At 30.7% G+C, this 18,843-nt stretch overlaps 3 protein-coding genes and 1 pseudogene across 4 annotated transcripts; 3 read left to right on the top strand and 1 right to left on the bottom strand.

Annotated features, from left to right (window-relative positions):
• The first annotated feature begins 360 nt into the window (after nt 1-360).
• Nucleotides 361-3,150, top strand: LOC114168213 (60S ribosomal protein L11). The gene is made up of 5 exons (XM_028052955.1): nt 361-517; nt 612-719; nt 816-858; nt 2,074-2,269; nt 2,774-3,150. The coding sequence occupies exons 1-5, from the start codon at nt 515-517 to the stop codon at nt 2,964-2,966; spliced, it is 543 nt and encodes a 180-aa protein (XP_027908756.1). The 5' UTR covers nt 361-514; the 3' UTR covers nt 2,967-3,150.
• A 3,042-nt stretch (nt 3,151-6,192) lies between these two features.
• Nucleotides 6,193-12,255, top strand: LOC114168168. Of its 2 annotated transcripts, none has more exons than XM_028052909.1 (7): nt 6,193-6,653; nt 7,219-7,296; nt 7,378-7,458; nt 9,462-9,616; nt 9,709-11,012; nt 11,246-11,365; nt 12,118-12,255. In XM_028052909.1, exons 2-6 carry the CDS (start codon nt 7,276-7,278, stop codon nt 11,362-11,364), a joined length of 1,680 nt encoding a protein of 559 aa, XP_027908710.1. In that variant the 5' UTR covers nt 6,193-6,653; nt 7,219-7,275; the 3' UTR covers nt 11,365; nt 12,118-12,255. The 2 variants fall into 2 exon arrangements, with proteins under 2 accessions (XP_027908710.1, XP_027908709.1); XM_028052908.1 differs by having other exon boundaries at nt 6,193-6,812.
• LOC114168169 lies at nt 12,158-13,038 on the top strand (annotated as a pseudogene).
• A 2,447-nt stretch (nt 13,039-15,485) lies between these two features.
• Nucleotides 15,486-18,150, bottom strand: LOC114169960 (embryonic abundant protein VF30.1-like). The gene is made up of 3 exons (XM_028055371.1): nt 18,098-18,150; nt 17,403-17,508; nt 15,486-16,291 (listed from the first exon to the last, which is right to left on the bottom strand). Exons 1-3 carry the CDS (start codon nt 18,134-18,136, stop codon nt 15,639-15,641), a joined length of 798 nt encoding a protein of 265 aa, XP_027911172.1. The 5' UTR covers nt 18,137-18,150; the 3' UTR covers nt 15,486-15,638.
• Nucleotides 18,151-18,843: the final 693 nt, after the last annotated feature.

Below are 18,843 nucleotides of genomic sequence, written 5' to 3'. Positions count from 1 at the left end.
AATTTTATAAAATAAATTACTTATATTATATTAAATTTAATTATAGTTTTATAATTTTTAAAATTATGTACATTGTACAGTACAAATAATTATATATAATACATTTTTGTTAAAAATATATATAAATAACTTAAATATATTTTTATTATAAAACAAATTAAAAGATTATTATTTACTTTTATAAAATATAATATTTAAATTTAATTTAATTATATTTAAAATTTAAAATTATTTTAATAAATATATCATAAATTTCAAAACCCGTGCACACGGGTAAAAATACTAGTTAAAATCAAAGTATCAGTTCTTAGTTAGTAATCACAAAAACTGTGTTATATTTTAACCTAACAAATAGATAATGGGCGTTAATCAGGGGCATTATAGTCATAGCGCACACATACCAAAACCCTAGTTTTCTCCCACTCTCATATTTACGCTGTTCTCTGTCCCCATAACCACTACCATTGCATCTTGCCGCTGCAACTCTCTCCCTTCTCTTCAGCTTCCATTCGCAATGGTGAGTCTCTGCTTCTCTTCATTCTTCTTCTCTCTTCATGCCACGCGCTTATTCTCAATTCAACCCTTTGCGTTTTATCTTCTGTTTGCATTAGGCTTCGGAGAAGAAACTATCCAACCCCATGCGGGAAATCAAGGTGCAGAAGCTCGTCCTCAACATCTCCGTCGGCGAGAGTGGTGATCGTCTCACCAGAGCCGCAAAGGTCTTTTCTTTTTCTTTTTCCTTTTCTATTTCAATCCTTATTTTTGGTTTATTCTAATTTTTATTTGAACCCTTTTTTTTATTGTTGGTGTCACAGGTGTTGGAGCAGCTTAGTGGCCAAACCCCAGTGTTTTCCAAAGGTGATTTTTTTTCCCTTCTCTTCTCATTATTAGGGTTACTCAAACATCATTTTATATATTTTCCTCTTCTCTTAAAGTTCTGTGTTCTATTGGTGATTAGAGAAAGGGGGTGTTTATGTAGTACCTATGTGAGTATTCTATCTGTTTTTCTAACTGGAGTACATGCTGAATTGCTTAGGTTGTTATTTTGTGACTTGTGTTCTCATTGTAGTTCACTATGTTTAGTTTATGATATCACCTTGGCTAACAGTGCGGAATGCTAATAAACCAGTTCCCTTAATTTAATTAACATGGAATTGAGGATAGGGTAAAAAAATGTGATTGCTTGAATCAGGTAACTTTATAGAAAGCTGTTTGTTACTGCACTTTTGTGGCTGCAACGTTGCAATGATAGGCGTTTTGATCCGCGTCTGTGTCGTGGATGCAAGCTTTCTCTGTTGTGTGATACAACTTAAAACCTTATTTGGAAGTCACGCAACACTGGATGTGAATGGGGATATTTTTGGCTCTATAATTTGAGTCATCAGCAGGGGTTCATTCATTGGCCACCTGACTGCCGCTTGGAGCCCAAATGAAAATGCCAGAAGAAGATCCTTGAAACCCATGGGTTGTTCTGAAGACACAATATCTGGTGAAATACTTGGGCTGATATTCTTCAGCCTCATAGAATTGTATTTAATGTAAGGTCGCATTGCAGAAACAAGCTGTGTTCGTCTGCAATTTTAACCCTTTTTGGGACCTCAAACAAAACGCTGTTAATTGGGATATTTTTGGTTCTATAATTGAGTCACCAGCAGGGTCCCATTCTTTGTCCACCTGTCTGCCGCATGGAACCAAAATGAAAAATACCAGAAGAAGATCCTTGAAACCCCTTGGTTGTTTTCAAGACACAATATCTGGTTAAATGCTTGGATTGATACACTTACACAAAATGTATTGAACAAAGAATATCTTAATTTTTGTAAACTATGGTAAATTTTAAACTTGTCACGTCTCATATTTTAAACTTAGAAGGGAGGTTTTGTATATTTATCCTACAAAACGATTTTGAAGGTGATGGGATGTTCTTTTGCTGAAGATTAATGTACCACCTACATGCAACATGTTTGAGCTAGTATAAGTTGTATTGGGCACACCCATCTTTAGGAAGACAACAATTTTTCTAGTTACGACTGGCTATTCTCTGATCGTTTATTTCTTCTTTTTTGTTGACAGCTAGATACACTGTCCGTTCTTTTGGTATCAGAAGAAATGAAAAGATTGCATGCTATGTCACTGTCAGAGGTGACAAGGCAATGCAACTTCTCGAGAGTGGATTGAAGGTGAAGGAATACGAACTTCTGCGAAGAAACTTCAGCGACACTGGCTGCTTTGGCTTTGGTATTCAGGAGCATATTGACTTGGGAATCAAGTAAGATTTAAAAAATCTCTTGCAGTTTTTAGTAGAATAAGTTGTTTATTGTTGTACTTGTGTTGCTGTACTTGAAGCTGTTACTAACTGATACAAAGACGAATGTTTTTATTTTTTTCATTTATCAATTAATTATTCCATAGCCGTGAAAAGTAAAATGGATTATACAGTTGGTATTTGGAAATTGGATCTATCCTGTTCCTAACTGTTCTATACTGGTGGTGGGAGAATAGATTTCCGGAAACATTAAAGGTGGTAGACGGATTTGTCAACATAATGCATGTTTAATCTAAATTTCTGTGTTTCTCATGTTTTTCAAACAGTCTCTCTAACCTTTGAACAAATTGAATTTTAAACCATGGTGGTTTTCATGTATTGTATTCTCTGTTATGTCAATTGAATTTGGTTTCTTGTGGTATGATACTATTGTAATTTACTTGTAACTCTAACTGTACTCGATTAGAAAAGTTGTTCCATTAATGCTGAGCGTTGGCTCTTCTTCAGGTATGATCCCTCAACTGGTATTTATGGAATGGACTTCTTTGTCGTTCTGGAGCGCCCCGGCTACCGTGTTGGCCGCCGCCGCCGCTGCAAGTCTCGTGTTGGGATCCAGCATCGTGTTACCAAGGACGATGCTATGAAGTGGTTCCAGGTGAAATACGAGGGTGTTATCCTCAACAAGTCACAGGCAATTTAATTAAATTAGCTAGTTGTTTTGAGGAGTTTGCAAGTTTTGTTGTTTTAAATTTGACGCTTCTTCATTTAAATAGCTTGAATTACTGGAATATTAATGCGAGAAGCAATGTGAGTTATTATTTAGATGTACTTGTTTTTGACATCCATATTAATACGCCTTTGATCCTTTATTGGATGTTCCTCTATTTTGAAAAACATATTCGTTCACAGATACTGTGGTTTTGTCATCGCATTTGGCCTTTAATTTTGTAGTCCTTCTGAGTATGTATAATCATGAGAAGTTAAAAAGGTTGAGGGTGAAATAATGTGCTTTCAATTATTGAATGCCCCCTGGTACATAAAGCTGAACAAGCTTATTCATTGAGGTTTGAGCATTAATGAAACAAAAGTAGAAATCTAAAATAGTTTTTTTTTTTTCTCTTTTTATGCTAAAGTGTATATTAATTTTATTTTTTATAAATTCATTTTAATTTTCTTGTAAGTTTTTATAAAAATGCTTATCCAAACGTATAAATTTAATTGTGGTACAAAACATAACATATAATATTTTAGTAGTGATCTGAAAGATTATACTGTGCAAGGTAATAAAAAGGTTATACTGTTTAATGCCATAAGGACTTAGTCTATTTGATATAATCATTCTCCAAAGCCATATTTTATTATTATATCTTAAGAAGAATCCAAGTGAAATAATGATCAGGTATTTAGTTTTAACTAGTATTTATGCTTTATTTTAAATGAATGAATTATATTTTGGACTTGTAAGAAATACTTTATTCGAATTTGAATTACAAAATAGTGTACATATCATGTTGATATTGAGCTTGATTTTTATTTTCTTAATTAAGTTTAAAAACACTATAATCACATGTATAGAGGAATTTCTTGGTAGCTGATTCGTGGTCTAAGGGAATTGCATAAGAGTAATTTCACTAGTTCTTTTGTTTTGTCGAGCACATGGATTGTGTTTAGAGAAGGAAATCCAAAAAAATAATATAAGATAATAACAAATTAATTAATAATTGCAATTCTATATTCATGATTAACAATCAGGTTAAACATCATCTAGCAAGTCAAATCACAATTATAATTGTGAGTTGTAAAAAAATAAAAGATAATGTGGCATTTTTAGGAGTGAATGACAACACAAAAACACATTACTTAAGAAAAGTGTAAAATTGTTTAAGAAATTCTTTAACCCAAAGAAAAATGTAATCCAAGTGATAAACTACATTACAAATTAAAAAAAAAAAAAGACATGTAAACAGAAGCAAATGTAAGATTATTTGATATAAATACTAATTCAAAAATTTATGTATTTTGCAAAGGTGTCAAGTTGAGCATATAGTGCATATTCACCACGAGCATCATCCATGACTTTAATTTTAAAAGAAAAAATTGAAACTTGTGTTTTTTGAGTTAAAATCTTGATTTATAATTTAACATAAAAGTGGAAATTCGGCTTATGTAAACAAATTTTCAGTGTTCTGGTTTTGGATTGAAGTCGTCCACTTTTCTACTAATAAAAAATTATAAAAATTATTTATTATTATAATTATATTTTTATAAAAAACTATTTTATAGTTCATTAATATTTCTTATTTCAATAATTAAAAAATATTTTATGGTTTAATAGATTTTTTATTATTTTAAAAAGAATGTAAACATATCTATTTTTCATTATTATTTATAATTACTAGTTTAATCACTATACAATACTCTTATCAGATAAAAGAAATTATTTGGTTTTGTTTTTTCTTCTCAATTTGTTCACAACTTAACAATTAATTATTAATGTGAGTTGAGTTACAAAGGGAAGAATCTAAAGGCGACCAGAAGAAATATAAAGGCCAAAGAAAATGTGAAGAATATTTTTGTCAGTGATGTTAGGTTTCTTTTTCTAACAGTACTTCCCTTTTTATCTTCCTGCACTCCATACAAGATGTCAGTGATGAGAACCTTGTGAAACTTCCGGATTCACTGTTTCAGGAAAGTAATTCTGAATTTGAATATATTTTCAGAAATTTAATAATATATTTAAAAAGTAAATTTTGAACTATCTATTTTAAAAAATACATTTAAATTAAATGTTTTAAAAAGGTATGTTTAGATGCAAAAGTATTTAATTCAAAATGTAAAAATATTATATTTCAAATTGAATGTTTCTATTTATTTTTTAAGATATTTACTCTGAAAAATACAAAAAAAAAGAGTCAATTTAACTTTGGGAATCACAATTAAATGTTTTAAAAAAGGTATGTTTAGATGCAAAAATATTTTTCGAAATATTTAATTCAAAATGTAAAAAAATTATATTTCAAATTGAATGTTTCTATTTATTTTTCAATATATTCACTCTGAAATATATTAAAAAAAAAAGAGTCAATTTAACTTTGGGAATCACAAATTTTATGGTGGTGCAGAAAGACAATAAAGGAAAGTGAAGGAAGATTAGCCCTTAATGTGACTGGGCTTTTAAGCCCAGGGCTCATTTGTGTGAGCTCACATACTTCTTGTGTATCTTCGTAAATTTCTTCCTGCATTTTAATATAACAAATTTCTGATTTTATCCTTTTTAAATTATAGATTTTTAAAGAGTAAACTATGACTTTAAATTATATAATTAAAAAATTGCAACTTCTTTATAAAATCCATAAGAAAAAAGTAATTTTAGAATTATACAATTTAAAAAATTTTATAATACAAAAATTATTTAAATTTTATAACTTTTGATCATTTTTCAAAATATTGTACAGTTTTTTATATTTTAAAAATATATTTTTAAGATTTAATTATGTAAATTTGAGAATTTTTAATTGAGTGTTTAATAAATTTTTTTTATTTTATCATAAAATTAAAAGAATATAATTTTTAATTAAAATATTTAAAATATAAAAATATAAAAATTATTAAATTTAAATATTATAAAATTATAAATTATAAAATTATAAAATACAAAATAGATGAAAAAATAATAATTAAGTCAATAACTTAATCTTTAAGTCATCCATCCGCTTTAAAAAGAAAACAAATTATAAAAAAAACTTAATTAAAAAAATTAAATTTATTGAATATTTAATAAACTACAAAATTTTATCAGAACCGCAAATAAAATTTTTCAAAAATTTCAAAAGTAAAAATTATACATTATATTTATCAGAATTAATATATTTTGAAGATATAAATAAATAAGAAAACAAACAAAATCTAAAAGAAAAAGACCTGGATTCACCCTCCAATTTTATTCTTCTCTTTGCAGCCCGAGAAGTGTTTCACCGGTCACCGCCAAACCCTGTGGATGCATCTCCGACAACAACCATGGGTTACTTCGATCTCAACATTCCCTATCCCCAACCCTCACCCACCAACAAGGTCGCCGAACAAAGCAACCGCACCAGGCTTGCGGTGAAGGCCATGGAGTTGGGTTACACCGGAATCGCTTACAACCGCACCATCAAAGGCGTCATGTCCGATCAGCACCGTTGCTCCATTCCCCCTCTCCCCCTCTCCTATCTCCTCAACGTTCTTCCCTCTCTCTCCCTCTCCGCCAATCTTCACCGCTCTCCCTCCTCGGTGTTCCACTCTCCACTCCCTTCCATCAGTACACGTGTCTCACCGTAGACAGCGCTACCCAGGCCCAGGCCCAGGCCCTCAATTCTACATTGCTCAGACGTTAGAGATTTTGAAAGTATGGGTAGTTTATAAATTGTATCTCCTTTAACTTGGATGATCTTTTATCGACTCAATTGTGAAGGCAGAGCAGTTAAATGCAGCTTCCTTTGAGATTGGGATAATACTGCTGTAGTCAATACCCGTGCTTGGTGTTTTCTGTTCTCTCTTACTCCTTGTGAGTTTTTTTTTTTTTTGTTTAATTTTTTTTTTGATACAGACCTTTATTTTAATGTTTATAGCTGGTTACATAATGTTTTAACTGGTTGGTAGAGTACAAACTCAAGTTTTAGATTATGTTCTTTTTCAGAAGAAGAAAAAATTGAACCTTAATATGGTTTGGTAGTGGTTTTCAATTTTCAGTTCTTATGCACATAATTGGACATCAACAAGCAGTGTGTTAAGTTTAATGTATATTTTTCTTATAAAAACCCCTTTAGATTGCTATAAAAGGAACCTTTAGATTGCTGTTCTGAAACCTTCGAATGTGGGTGTTGATTATTACAAAATTCTTTATGTTGACTCTTTATTTTAACGGAAGGCCAACTTCAGATATTGAACTCTGATACTGAAAACAATTGCAGGTGGATATTATATCGATTGATTTTTCAGCTAAATTGCCCTTTAGGTTGAAGCAGCCTATGGTTAAAGTAGCAATGCAGGTTTGTTCTTGACTATTAACCATTTATTTTCTTATAACCAAAAAGGAAGGTGATAATTAAAAGGTCTCCTATTAATTGCAGCGTGGGGTTTGTTTTGAAGTCACGTATTCTGGTTTGTTTGCTGATATTCAAAAAAGGAGACAGTTAATTTCCGGTGCTAAGGTGATTTTTTTTTTTTCCAATATACTCGTCTCAATTATTAAAAGATTAGATCATATTTGGTGTTTGATTTGTTTACTTCATTTTTACATAATTGATTTTTTTTATTGTTTCCAATTTATTTTTATATGTATGGTTTCTTAACAAATTTCATGGTGTCTGATTAATAGAATTACTTCATGCTCAAGCTTGCTAGTGTTGTCAAAATTAAAGGCTTTGAATTATAGAGATTAGACACCTGGTTTCTTGCTAATTCACCCACCTATCCACTCTACATTAAGGGTATATCATATGGTATGCTCACATTGCAAACATGTAGAAGAAATAAAATTGTAAAATTTAACTGTTGGGAATTGAGGAGTATGTTTATTTACTAACTGCTGACCTAGCTCATTTAGAGGTTGCAAAGAACCTCTGCTCAGTTTATAGCCAAAAGAAAATAACACAGTGCATCAATTTACTCATTTACTCATACAAGCCTCTAGCTCTTCAAATTCACGAGGAGTCTAAGGCTTACAAGTGATAGATAGCAGGATGATAACTATAGGGGCTTATGAGATGACGAGAGGATTGCTATTATGAGATTTTAGTGTATGGTTTATTTAATGTATAGACAGATAACTTTCTCGCTGCTCATTATTTTTTTTAACATCTTCATTCTTGCATTGTAACACCCCAATGTCTTTTAAATCCTTTGACCCTGTCAAACACACATGTCTTGCCTTTGAGTGTTTGTTACAATGGTTCTTATTTTTAGAGTTGAGTGGATGTGTTTTGTAGGGATAGATTGTTAAGATTTGATAGATGATGTCTTTGACTTTTGTTCTACTAACTAGGGAAGCTTGTGTGTTTTTAATTGAATTTATGTACTTATAGAGTTTGTGTTTTTAAATGTGTGGAATCAACTTCTGTATTTATAAGCAAGGGCTCCGAAGTAGAATAGATTGATTGATAAATGATCAGGCTTAAGCAGGAGTCTGTTAAGCACGTTACTAGACAAGCTTGTTGTAGATGCTATATGTGATTGAATCAACATGTACTTAATAATTATCATTGATTGTGCAAGTGTGGACATTATAGGTAAAGAGATTCCTAGTGGACTAGAAGGAGCCTGTTGGTTCTTGTAGTGAAGTTTGTTTATATAATGAAAATATCCCGGTAAGATTTTACAACAAAATTTGTTTTGATCCTCATTACCTTTTGGTCTTACTATTCTCATTACCCCATTGCTGGATTTTGCTTATGATAGTGCGCAATAGTGTCAACATTGCACATGAACAAATGGAGTTTGGACAGTTCTTGACAAGCATGTAAAATGATGAAGTTAAAACAATGTAAAATGATGAAACTAGCAAATATATGGAGGAAAATAGCTTACACATAAAAAAACTGAAAGGACTAGATGTCCAAACTCCTTTTTATGTACTTGATAGTGTGGAATAGCACCAACATCGCACAAGAGCGCACTGACCACCTTAAGGTGGCAACATTTCTGAATTAGGATCAATGTTTTCATTGAGGATAGAAATGTAAAACTATTACAAGCCCAAATTCTTCAGTTTTCTTGTATGCTTCATGTATAGAGTTAGATGAGGATGAAATGCTTGACATTGCAGCTGAAGATAATGTTTGGATGCTTTTAGAATTTAGATTGGTTGTTTTGCTTTGGTTTTGTACAGTTAAAGCTTATTTAGTTTCATTACTTGGTTGTTTTTGGACACAGTGATTAGTTTTTGCTGTTTTGGGATTGGTTATTGGTTGTTTTGTTGCAGCTTTTGCTGCTGAGTTCTGGACCTCTTGGTTATTAAATTTAATCAGAAGATGTATTAAGGTTTAGGTGTTTTTCTTTAGTTATCAGTACACGCACACACATATGGATCAAAAATAGTGGTCATTCTGCTATCACTATCCCACTATATGGTTTTGGGTAGGTGGCTACTCTGCTATTAACTACATGGTTATTCAAGACATGTCTGCAAACTTACACTGGTTAAACAAATATGTAGTTGTTGGTGGACTGGACTCGGAGACACAATATTGTATTTTCAAGTGCTGCTCCTACTGTGAATGAGCTCAGAGGACCTTGTGATGTTGCCAACTTGTTGTCATTGTTTGGACTCTCCAAGGAACGGGCTAATGCTGCTATTTCTAAAAACTGTAGGTATGGAATTTGCTAAAATATCCTCTATTGTGTTTGGGTCTGGAGGTGCGCAATGTTTAAGATGTCTTGAATATCATTTGAATTGTTTGCAGGATTCTTTTAGGTAATTCTTTAAGGAAAAAACGATTTTATAAAGATGCAATAAGAGTAGAAGTTTTATCAACAGATGCAAATCATTCCAAGGAAGATCGGTATCAAGAGTTATTACAGTGGAATCCTATCTCCAGTGGTGAAGGTGATATCCTGTTGAATGACGTGCACAAATCTTCTTTGGTCTCTTGTAAAGCATCAAAAACTGAAAAAGCCATAGACTCTACTTCAGTGGTCAATAGCCTTCCATCCAATGGTTTTGAAATCAAGAATATGTTACCTGCAAACAATGTTTTACCTGCTTGTTTATACAATAAAATAAACTCCCCACCTGTTACCAAAAACCTAGATCAGTCAGCAACCATACCTAACAGTTTCACTGAGCAGTCCAACATACTTGATATTTGTCGTGAGCAAGATGAAAACACCTTGTCAGATGATATAGCAAATGGTTACAGTTTGAACCGTGATGATATTATTGAGAAAACTATGCATAATGGAATATCTAATGTCAATTTTAAGGAGATAAACATTCCGACTGCCCTTGACTCTACCTTCCCTGATGATAAAATAAACTTCCTTTCGGTTGCCAAAAAATTAAATCAGTCAACTCCTATGCCTAACAACTTACTGGTGCAACCTGATAAGCTTGATGTTTGTCCTGAGCAAGGTGAAATCTCCCAATCACAGAAACAAAATGACGATTGTTTGGAGAAAAATATACACGGTGGAACTACTAAAGCTTTCAATTCTATGGAGATGGACATTTCGACAAATGCCACAAAGTTGAAACAAAGAAGTTCTACTGATTCAAATGTTGATCTCATCCCGTTTGAAGCGAAAGCATTTGATTCTGAATCAAACTTAAGCATCTCAAGCAATACATTGAATCCTCTAAAACTACATGAAAACGATGAACTTTCTGGTTCTTCACAAGAGGCACATGATATTGTTCATGAAGTAGAAATCTTTGATACTATTATTCCTGCACCGATTCATGATAAACACTACAATGACAAAAGTTCTGATATTAATTTAAATGAGGCCGGCAAGATTCATGCAGCTTTGCCAAATGAAGATTTAAAAACATCTATTTCTGATACTTCAATGGAGGGTAAACAGTTTGTGAAACGGCATGAGGCAGTTGAACACGAGAAGCAACAGCTAGAATCTTATGATGAGATGGAAATGGAAGATAATTCCAAAGCTGCCAGCCATTTAAGTCCAGATGTTGCAATGAAAGATAAAGAGCTCGGTGAAGTGATCACCGAATCCGATCAATTAGCCCCAGTTCATCGTGTATCAGGTACCCTCACTCATTGACTGATGTCTTTATCTGGGTTGTTTGTTGAAAGCTATATGTTACCTTGGTGCTTTCCTTCAAAGAAGTTCAAGTATTAGTATTAAACTATTATTAATTTCATTTCGTTTCTTAATAATGCTGTTCGTCTTAGCTCCCCTGTATGTGCATAGTATCTAGTATGTTTGCATTGTACGTTTTGTGGGTATAATCATCAGGTATATTTTCATTATCTCCAGGTGCATTGAAACTGAAGCGAAGGACACTTCGGGGACTACCTGTATTCCCCTTCAAGAGATTGCTAAATCCAACTGCCTTTAAGAGGAAAGTTAAAAAAAAGCAAGAGCAGCTAAGCTAAAGTAATTTTTTTTCCTGGATTATTAGTGTTACTTGGCGTAGATTATACTATTTTTTTTTTAGTATGTGTTAATACTAGCATATTTACTAGAGTGTAAGAAAATAGTGTTTCAAGACCTTCAAAACTTCAAATGCCTAAAAAGACTATTATACAATTTTATTTGTTTTATGCGGTTTACTCCTGGATTCTGCTATGCATCCATTTGTAGAGTATTTATAGAAGCAGGTAATACTGGATTTTCTGTTTGGAATTTGACGGGCAATTCGTGGGGGCCTATTTTCTCTCCCCCTCACTTTTGAATTCACAAAAGAAATTGAAATTTTAAAGAGTTTTATGAGATCTTGAATTCATATTAGGATATTTTTCAATACTAAACCTTGTCATAGATTTCCAATGTTGTGTACGTATGAGTTTCTCTTAGTGTAATTAAATTTCTTAAAATAATGCAAACATAAATTGAAATTAATGTATCAAAATTGAATATATTCGGGTAATATGATTCTTTTAGGGGAATTAGGGTAATGGGGTTGAAACTGAAGTATCCAATAATTAAATATTCTAGGGTGGTGTTTAAAATTTCAACACAAAATGTAAAATTATAGATAAATGCTTCTAAAATCTCACAATTTTTTTTAAGCTAGTATAAGTTGTATTGGGGGGCACACCTTGTTTGCCCACCTTTAAAATGACAACAATTCTTTTAGTTGCAACTAGCTGTTCTCTGATCATTTATATCTTAATTGTTGTTGACAGCTAGATACACTGTCCGTTCTTTCGGTATCAGACGAAATGAAAAGATTGCATGCTGTAACTGTTAAAGGTGACAAAGGCAATGCAGCTTCTGGAGAGTGGATTGAAGGTGAAGGAATATGAACTTCTGCGAAGAAACTTCAGTGATACTGGGTGCTTTGGCTTTGGTATTCAGGAACATATTGACTTGCGAATCAAGTAAGATTAAAATCTCTTGCAGTTTTTGGTAGAATATTTTATTTATTGTTCTAGTATTTTTGCTGTACTTAGCTGTTATTAACTGATACAAAGCTGCATGGCTTTTTTTATTTTTTTATTTTCATTTATCAATTACTTATTCCAAATGGATTATGCCATTGGTATTTTAGAAGTTGGTTATATCCAGTTCCTAACTGTTCTATACTGGTGCTGGGAAAATAGATACATTTCTGTGTTTCTCTTGTTTTCAAACCGTCTCTCTAAACTGAGAACAGATTGAAATTCAATCCATGGTGTCATCATGTATTGCATTCTTTGTTATGTCCATTGAATTTTGTTTCTTCTTGTATGATGCTATTGTAATTTACTTGTAACACTAACTATGCTCAATTAAAAAAGTTGTTCCGTTAATGTTGAGCATTGGCTCTTCTTCAGGTATGATATCTCAACTGGGTATTTATAGGATGGACATCTTTGTCGTTCTGGAGCGCCCTGGTTATCGTGATGGCCGCCGCCGCTGTTGCCACCGCAGCCGCCATTGCAAGTATCGTGTTGGGATCCAGCATCGTGTTGAATGCCTCCTGGTACATAAAGCTGAACAATGTATGCAAATCCATTTGAATTTCCACTGGCTGTACTGGGCTATAAATTGATGAATTTGATGTTAAAACAGAGCATTGTTTTGATAATTATTTGTTAATATCATTAGGTAGTATATTGTTTGAATATTACGGTGTCAATACTTGTTAACATTTAAATCTATTTAACTTTTAAATGGTTGAACATTTAATTTAACTCTATTTAATTTTTGGATTTATAAGAAATGCTTTAAACTGTGATTCGTTTTTATTTTAAAATTGGAATAAAAAATGAGTGACAAAAACTACAGTGTACAAATAAAATGAATAATATAATTGAGGGATGTTTTTTAACCATTTGTAAAAATGTGTGAAATGTAATTTCCAAGAAAAAATTAGTGTTGGAAAATTTTTAAGTGAATGTATGACGAGATTATAATTGGTGTTATTATTATTTTGATATCCAACTTTTACACTTATTTTACATCTATTTTTGTTTACAAATATAAAAGTTAATATTTTTTAATAACTACAATATTCTTAAAAATGAGTTGTCATCTACCGTTAAAAAAACATTTTTCAAGGTGAAAATATAAGAGAAATATGTTTACTTATGTAAGTTTCTTTGACAAGGAAATGATGTGGCATAAATAAGGAGAATGCTCTTATGAATCTTCAGTTCAAATTTGTTAATAGGATACAAAATAAAATTTTAAAAAATATATATTAAAAAAATAGTTATGTAAATGTTACATATTTGGATATAATGTTTATATATATATATATATATATATATATATATATATTTATTTGTGGTGAAATGTTAATACTATAACTATTTATACATTATGATGTTGCATCAGATATTTGGATACCTTTCATCTAATTATTTTAAATTAAAATGCTTTAAATTAACACCACTTATAAAAGTATATATTTATTTAGATTTAAATATGTATGTCATAAATGATATCTTGTTCAGGATTACAAAAGCTTTTAATTATTTCACATTTCATATATATAAACGAGGAAAAGGTAATTTGATTTAAGTAAAAATAAAATAATCATAAAAAAGTACATTTTTATATTTGTAAAAAAATAAAAAGAAAAATTGAAAAAACAAATAATGTCAAAAGAATATAAAAATTTTGAGTATCAAAATATCATTATTAAAAACAAATAAAACTAGATACATTACTACTTAAATATATTTTTTAGGATAATAATACATAAACATCACATTTTTATTTTACACCCCATTCAACATCAACAAACAAGTATTTTTATTTTAAAATATAAAATAAGTTAAGATAAATAAAGTATAAAAATATTAATTATTTATTAGCTGTTATACAGGTGTATGAAGATGAAAAGGTGTATGTTTATAATTGTCCTATTTTAGAGTTTAAAAAAATGAAAATTTTCAATCAGTTGCCCTTATCTTTGTCGTCTTATATAAAGAAAAATTTGAATCAAACACTACACTTTAACACCATTATCAAATTGAAATATGCATCCCAGGCTTTGTGCTAACAACATAATAATAAATAAGACACACAAGTCTCTCATTCTAGTTTTTTCATTAAGATAATTTACTTTTAAAATTTAAAAAATACTGTAAATATTTAAAACATTTTGAAGTTGTCCTCGTTGAATTAAGATGGCACGATTTCATAAAACAGAACTCACGTAAATATGGAACTATTCGCTAGATTTGATTTGAAGGTGTGTCTTCACAGCACCACGACTTTTTTAATTTTTTTAAAAGAATAATAATATTTTGACTATTAAATATTGATAATTATTTTTATAATATGATGTGTCATTTTTTAAGTGATTTTGAAATATTGAGAATAAAAAAATAGAAAAAATGAAAATTACTTAGAAAATGCCACATAAGATTGTAACAGAAAGTTGTCAAAATTTAGTAGTCAAAAAATAATTTTTTTTAAAAATAAAGACGTGGTTATGTGTCGGGATGATCATGTTATAAAAAAATAATTTTTTAATAATTAAATTTTGATAATTTTTTATTATAATTTGAAGTGATATTTTTTAAATAATTTTTTTTTATTTTTTATATTTCAAAATTATTTAAAAGATGACATATATATCAAATTATAAAAAAAGTTGTTAAAATTTAATTATTTGAAATAACAAATTATTTCTTATAAAGTCATGTGACATCCAATAACTTGTTCAATTTCATTTTTTTTTAAATTACATCACTTTCCCTCTGTAAAAAAAACAGGGCTTTAACCAGGTTAAAAGTGTATTAATTTATTTGAAACACATGAAATTACTTCATATGCATATACACATGAAATCCGACAAATTTGAATTTTTTTGTTGTTATTCTATTGTGCCTTCATAATACATCACTGATTATCACTAATTTTGATGTTTTAAAATATATTAAAAATATATTTAAAATATCAATACAATGTATTTTTAATGCTCAGCAGAGGACAACATAAGAAAAATCAATAAAGAATCTGAAGTCAAATACAACTTGTTCAATTTCAATTTTTCTTTTTAAAATGACACCACTTTCATAATTTAATAAACAAATTTTCCTCTATAAAAAAGCAAGGCTTTAACTAGGTTAAAAGTGCAATAATTTATTTCATATGCATACACGTCACTTGAACACAGCCCATGTTACAACATGAACACCCACATGAAAGTACTTCATTATTGTTCAAACAAACCAACACAGATGAAACATGTTTACATATATAATAACATCTAGGCAGAACAAGATTCCTTGGTGCCTAGATTTGGTACCCAAGCAAGAGTCTTGTTGCCAACAAAATGGCAAACAGGAACAGTTCCAGGCTTGACTCTGAGAACTTGATAAAGCACAACAGGATCCATGCCTCTTGTGTCATGGTGGCAAATGGTTAGTGCCTTAGCCTTAGCTCCATCAGAGGCCACCAATGGAACCATGTAAGTTATCGTAGCATTCACTTGGTGGCAATAGAACACAACCTTTTCAAAGTTCAGCCTGTGACACATCACAGCTTTTTCTCCAACTTTCTTCACTTCCTCAACACTGTATCGATCGTGCTTCTCGTCGAAGGAACTTGAAACCACCCTGATGTTCTTCCCAAGCTTTGAAATGGCAGAACCCACCATTGATTCCAACGATGCTGCACAGAACTTGTGCTCTCCTTTACCTGCTGTTTTCCCACAAACCTCATCGAGACTATAGTTCTCTGATAGTTTTGCCTGTAACCATGCTCCGAAAGGTTGGCTTGTTGTTCTTGTGGATGGGTTGGTATCAGAATAGTTGTGAAGACCCAGATGCATCATCTTCCCAGGATGAAGGTCGTGTTCGAAAAACAGAGTCCAATACTGCTTCTCTTCGTTCACCTTGATCGGCAAATTGCTTTTCTTTGCTGCATATACGAACATCAACAACCATGCAAATCTTCCTCATCACATTCTTATTCATGAAAGTTTTTTTAGAGGCAAATTTGCCTAAATATTATTGATCAAAGTCTGTTTGTTTTTTTTTTTTATTTTTTTTATTTCAGGATATGTTTGACTACAAAATTGTAAAATAGGATCGGTTGAATATTTTTTTTCAAAATTGAGTTAAGTCGTCAGGGTGGAAGACAACATTACAGGTGAAGTCGCCCTCTACCCGATCGGTAAGAGCAATGTCATCCTTACATAGAACAGTTTCTGTTATTTGAAAAGTAAAGTCGTCCTCTAATCTGAAGACTTCACTATTCATTTTTTTTAATTTTTCAGTTTTATTTTTGTGTACATTGCAGTTATATATATATATATATATATATATATATATATATATATATATATATATATATATATATAATTTTTTTTTCACTTTTATTCCATTAATTTTTTTTATTATTTATTCGTCCAATCCGTTTAAATTAAAAAATAATCAAAATTTATTAATTATATATAAAAAAAATTGAAAAGTGAAGTCGTCATGTGAGGATGACTTCATTTCTCCCCATAGAAACTGTCTTATGTAAGGATGATATTGCTTTTTCGAAAAAGAAAAGAGAAACTAGCTTGGTGGAGGACGACTTCACCTGTAATGTCGTCTTCCTTTTTATTTGACAAAAAAAAAAATTAACAAACATATATTTACAGATTTAACTTCAAATAGACCCTCAAATACAAAAAAGCGGTCAAAGTTTAAGTTGTGTGGAATCTACACAATTTTTAAAAAAAATTATACAAAAATCATGACAACTTCTATATGTACAAAAAGTGTCATGACTACTAACAATTTCTGTACAAATTGATGACTCCTAACAATTTTTGTACAAAAAATCGTCATGATTTATAAGGATTTCACTTTTTCAAAATTTTATCATGAGTCTACATGATTTAGTTCATGACAAATAATTTTTTGTTTTGATTTATCTATTTTCGTAATTTGTGGACAAATTTGTCCTACTTATATATAAAAAAAGTTATTTACAGTGCAACAAGATTGAACATATTTTGATAATAATTGGTGTAACTTACGAGGCCACACTAGATCATGGAGAGGCTCCGGCACTGAAGTGTTTGGAAAAACAGAATGCCAATAATCTTCGGCAGATTGCGAGGCATCGATGTTTCTGAGTGTCAGCTGCAACAGAAAATGTTTAAAGTAACATAAGTGTTACAACAGGTTCAAAGTGATATACGATAACAAAAACCTTTTCTTTATTAAAAGTCTCACATCGATTAAAGATAAAATAATTTCATAATATATAATAAATCGGTTTTGTGGGGTTGAGTTAGGCTAAAGTCCACTTCTAATATGGTATTAGAGTCAGTTTAAAGTCTATTCTAACGAACTTTCTTGCACATTCTGTTCCACCGCTAACAGACCACCTATTTCTATACCCACACACAAGATGAATATGCATACAAATTTTACCTTACAAGCCGATTTATTTTTTCTTTGAAATTATCAAAATCATAAAGAAAAGCTCATAATTGTACTTTAACCAAATCTGAAAACGAGTTTCTTGATAATCACAGAAGGTCTCTTTCATTAGGTGAAACCATAACCGATCATATATTTATGTTGTGTGGCTGATAGGTTAGGGTTTGTGAGAGACTTTTTTTTTTACGATGATGAAGATCATGCATTCTTGAAAAGCATGTAAAATGATGAAGTTAAAGCAATGTAAAATGATGAAACTAGCAAAGATATGGAGAAAATAGCTTACACATAAAAAAGCTAAAATGATTAGATGTCCAAACTCCATTTTTGCTTTGAAGTGAGATTATGGAAACCTATAATTGAGTTTGTAGTATATATATAGTGAATCCAGTTGACAATAGCCACCTTTGAAATAATTGTGTGTTATCATTTTTCAACAAGAAGAATATAAAATAGTGTCATCATCTATCAATTATGGCAACTATTATTTTTTATTCAGCTCTGACCACTTGCCAACCAGAAACTAATCCCAGCACACCACAACGAAATGTGACAACTACCACTGCAATTAATATGAAGAAAAAAAAAACACTAATTTGAAACATAAACATTTATCTACTAAGAGTATGTTTTTTCTGCATTTTCACTAAATATTAAAAATAAAGTGATATGGGTTTTGGCAGGTGGCCACTAAACATTTATCTACTAAGAGTATGTTTTTTCTGCATTTTCACTAAATATTAAAAATAAAGTGATATTTACAAAGTCATATCATTACATATTTAACAACGCTCATTCCAAAGTTATTAAATTGTAGGTGTTTAAATAAGATAAAAAACTCTTTACAGGTATGTACACGAAGATAAATTTTGTAAAGTGAACTTTTAGTAGAAGATTTTTGTTCTATTATAGTATATTAGCATATCAATGTGTTGTATTTTCTTTTTAGTAAGTTATCTGGTTATATACTATAGTCAGCGGAAGTTTTATTATGGAAGAGTACAATTTTTGTAAATTTTTTGATTAAGTACA

The sequence above is a fragment of the Vigna unguiculata genome, chromosome 11 (assembly GCF_004118075.2).
Source record: "Vigna unguiculata cultivar IT97K-499-35 chromosome 11, ASM411807v1, whole genome shotgun sequence".
Taxonomy (NCBI): domain Eukaryota; kingdom Viridiplantae; phylum Streptophyta; class Magnoliopsida; order Fabales; family Fabaceae; genus Vigna; species Vigna unguiculata.
Note: the sequence above shows the minus strand (reverse complement) of the source record. Positions and strands in the feature narration are given on the sequence as shown.

What these genes read in the sequence shown, in the direction of transcription:
- LOC114168213 (XM_028052955.1), top strand. An exon ending in GTCTCACCAGAGCCGCAAAG is followed by an intron (nt 720 to 815) that starts GTCTTTTCTTTT and finishes TTGGTGTCACAG; the next exon opens with GTGTTGGAGCAGCTTAGTGG. An exon ending in AACCCCAGTGTTTTCCAAAG is followed by an intron (nt 859 to 2,073) that starts GTGATTTTTTTT and finishes TTTTGTTGACAG; the next exon opens with CTAGATACACTGTCCGTTCT.
- LOC114168168 (XM_028052909.1), top strand. Translation starts at nt 7,276, where the DNA reads ATGGTTAAAGTAGCAATGCAG. An exon ending in AGTTAATTTCCGGTGCTAAG is followed by an intron (nt 7,459 to 9,461) that starts GTGATTTTTTTT and finishes ACAAATATGTAG; the next exon opens with TTGTTGGTGGACTGGACTCG. An exon ending in GCTATTTCTAAAAACTGTAG is followed by an intron (nt 9,617 to 9,708) that starts GTATGGAATTTG and finishes AATTGTTTGCAG; the next exon opens with GATTCTTTTAGGTAATTCTT.
- LOC114169960 (XM_028055371.1), bottom strand. Translation starts at nt 18,136, where the DNA reads ATGGAGTTTGGACATCTAATCATTTTAGCTTTTTTATGT. An exon ending in TCATTTTAGCTTTTTTATGT is followed by an intron (nt 17,509 to 18,097) that starts GTAAGCTATTTT and finishes TTTCTGTTGCAG; the next exon opens with CTGACACTCAGAAACATCGA. An exon ending in CCATGATCTAGTGTGGCCTC is followed by an intron (nt 16,292 to 17,402) that starts GTAAGTTACACC and finishes TCGTATATGCAG; the next exon opens with CAAAGAAAAGCAATTTGCCG.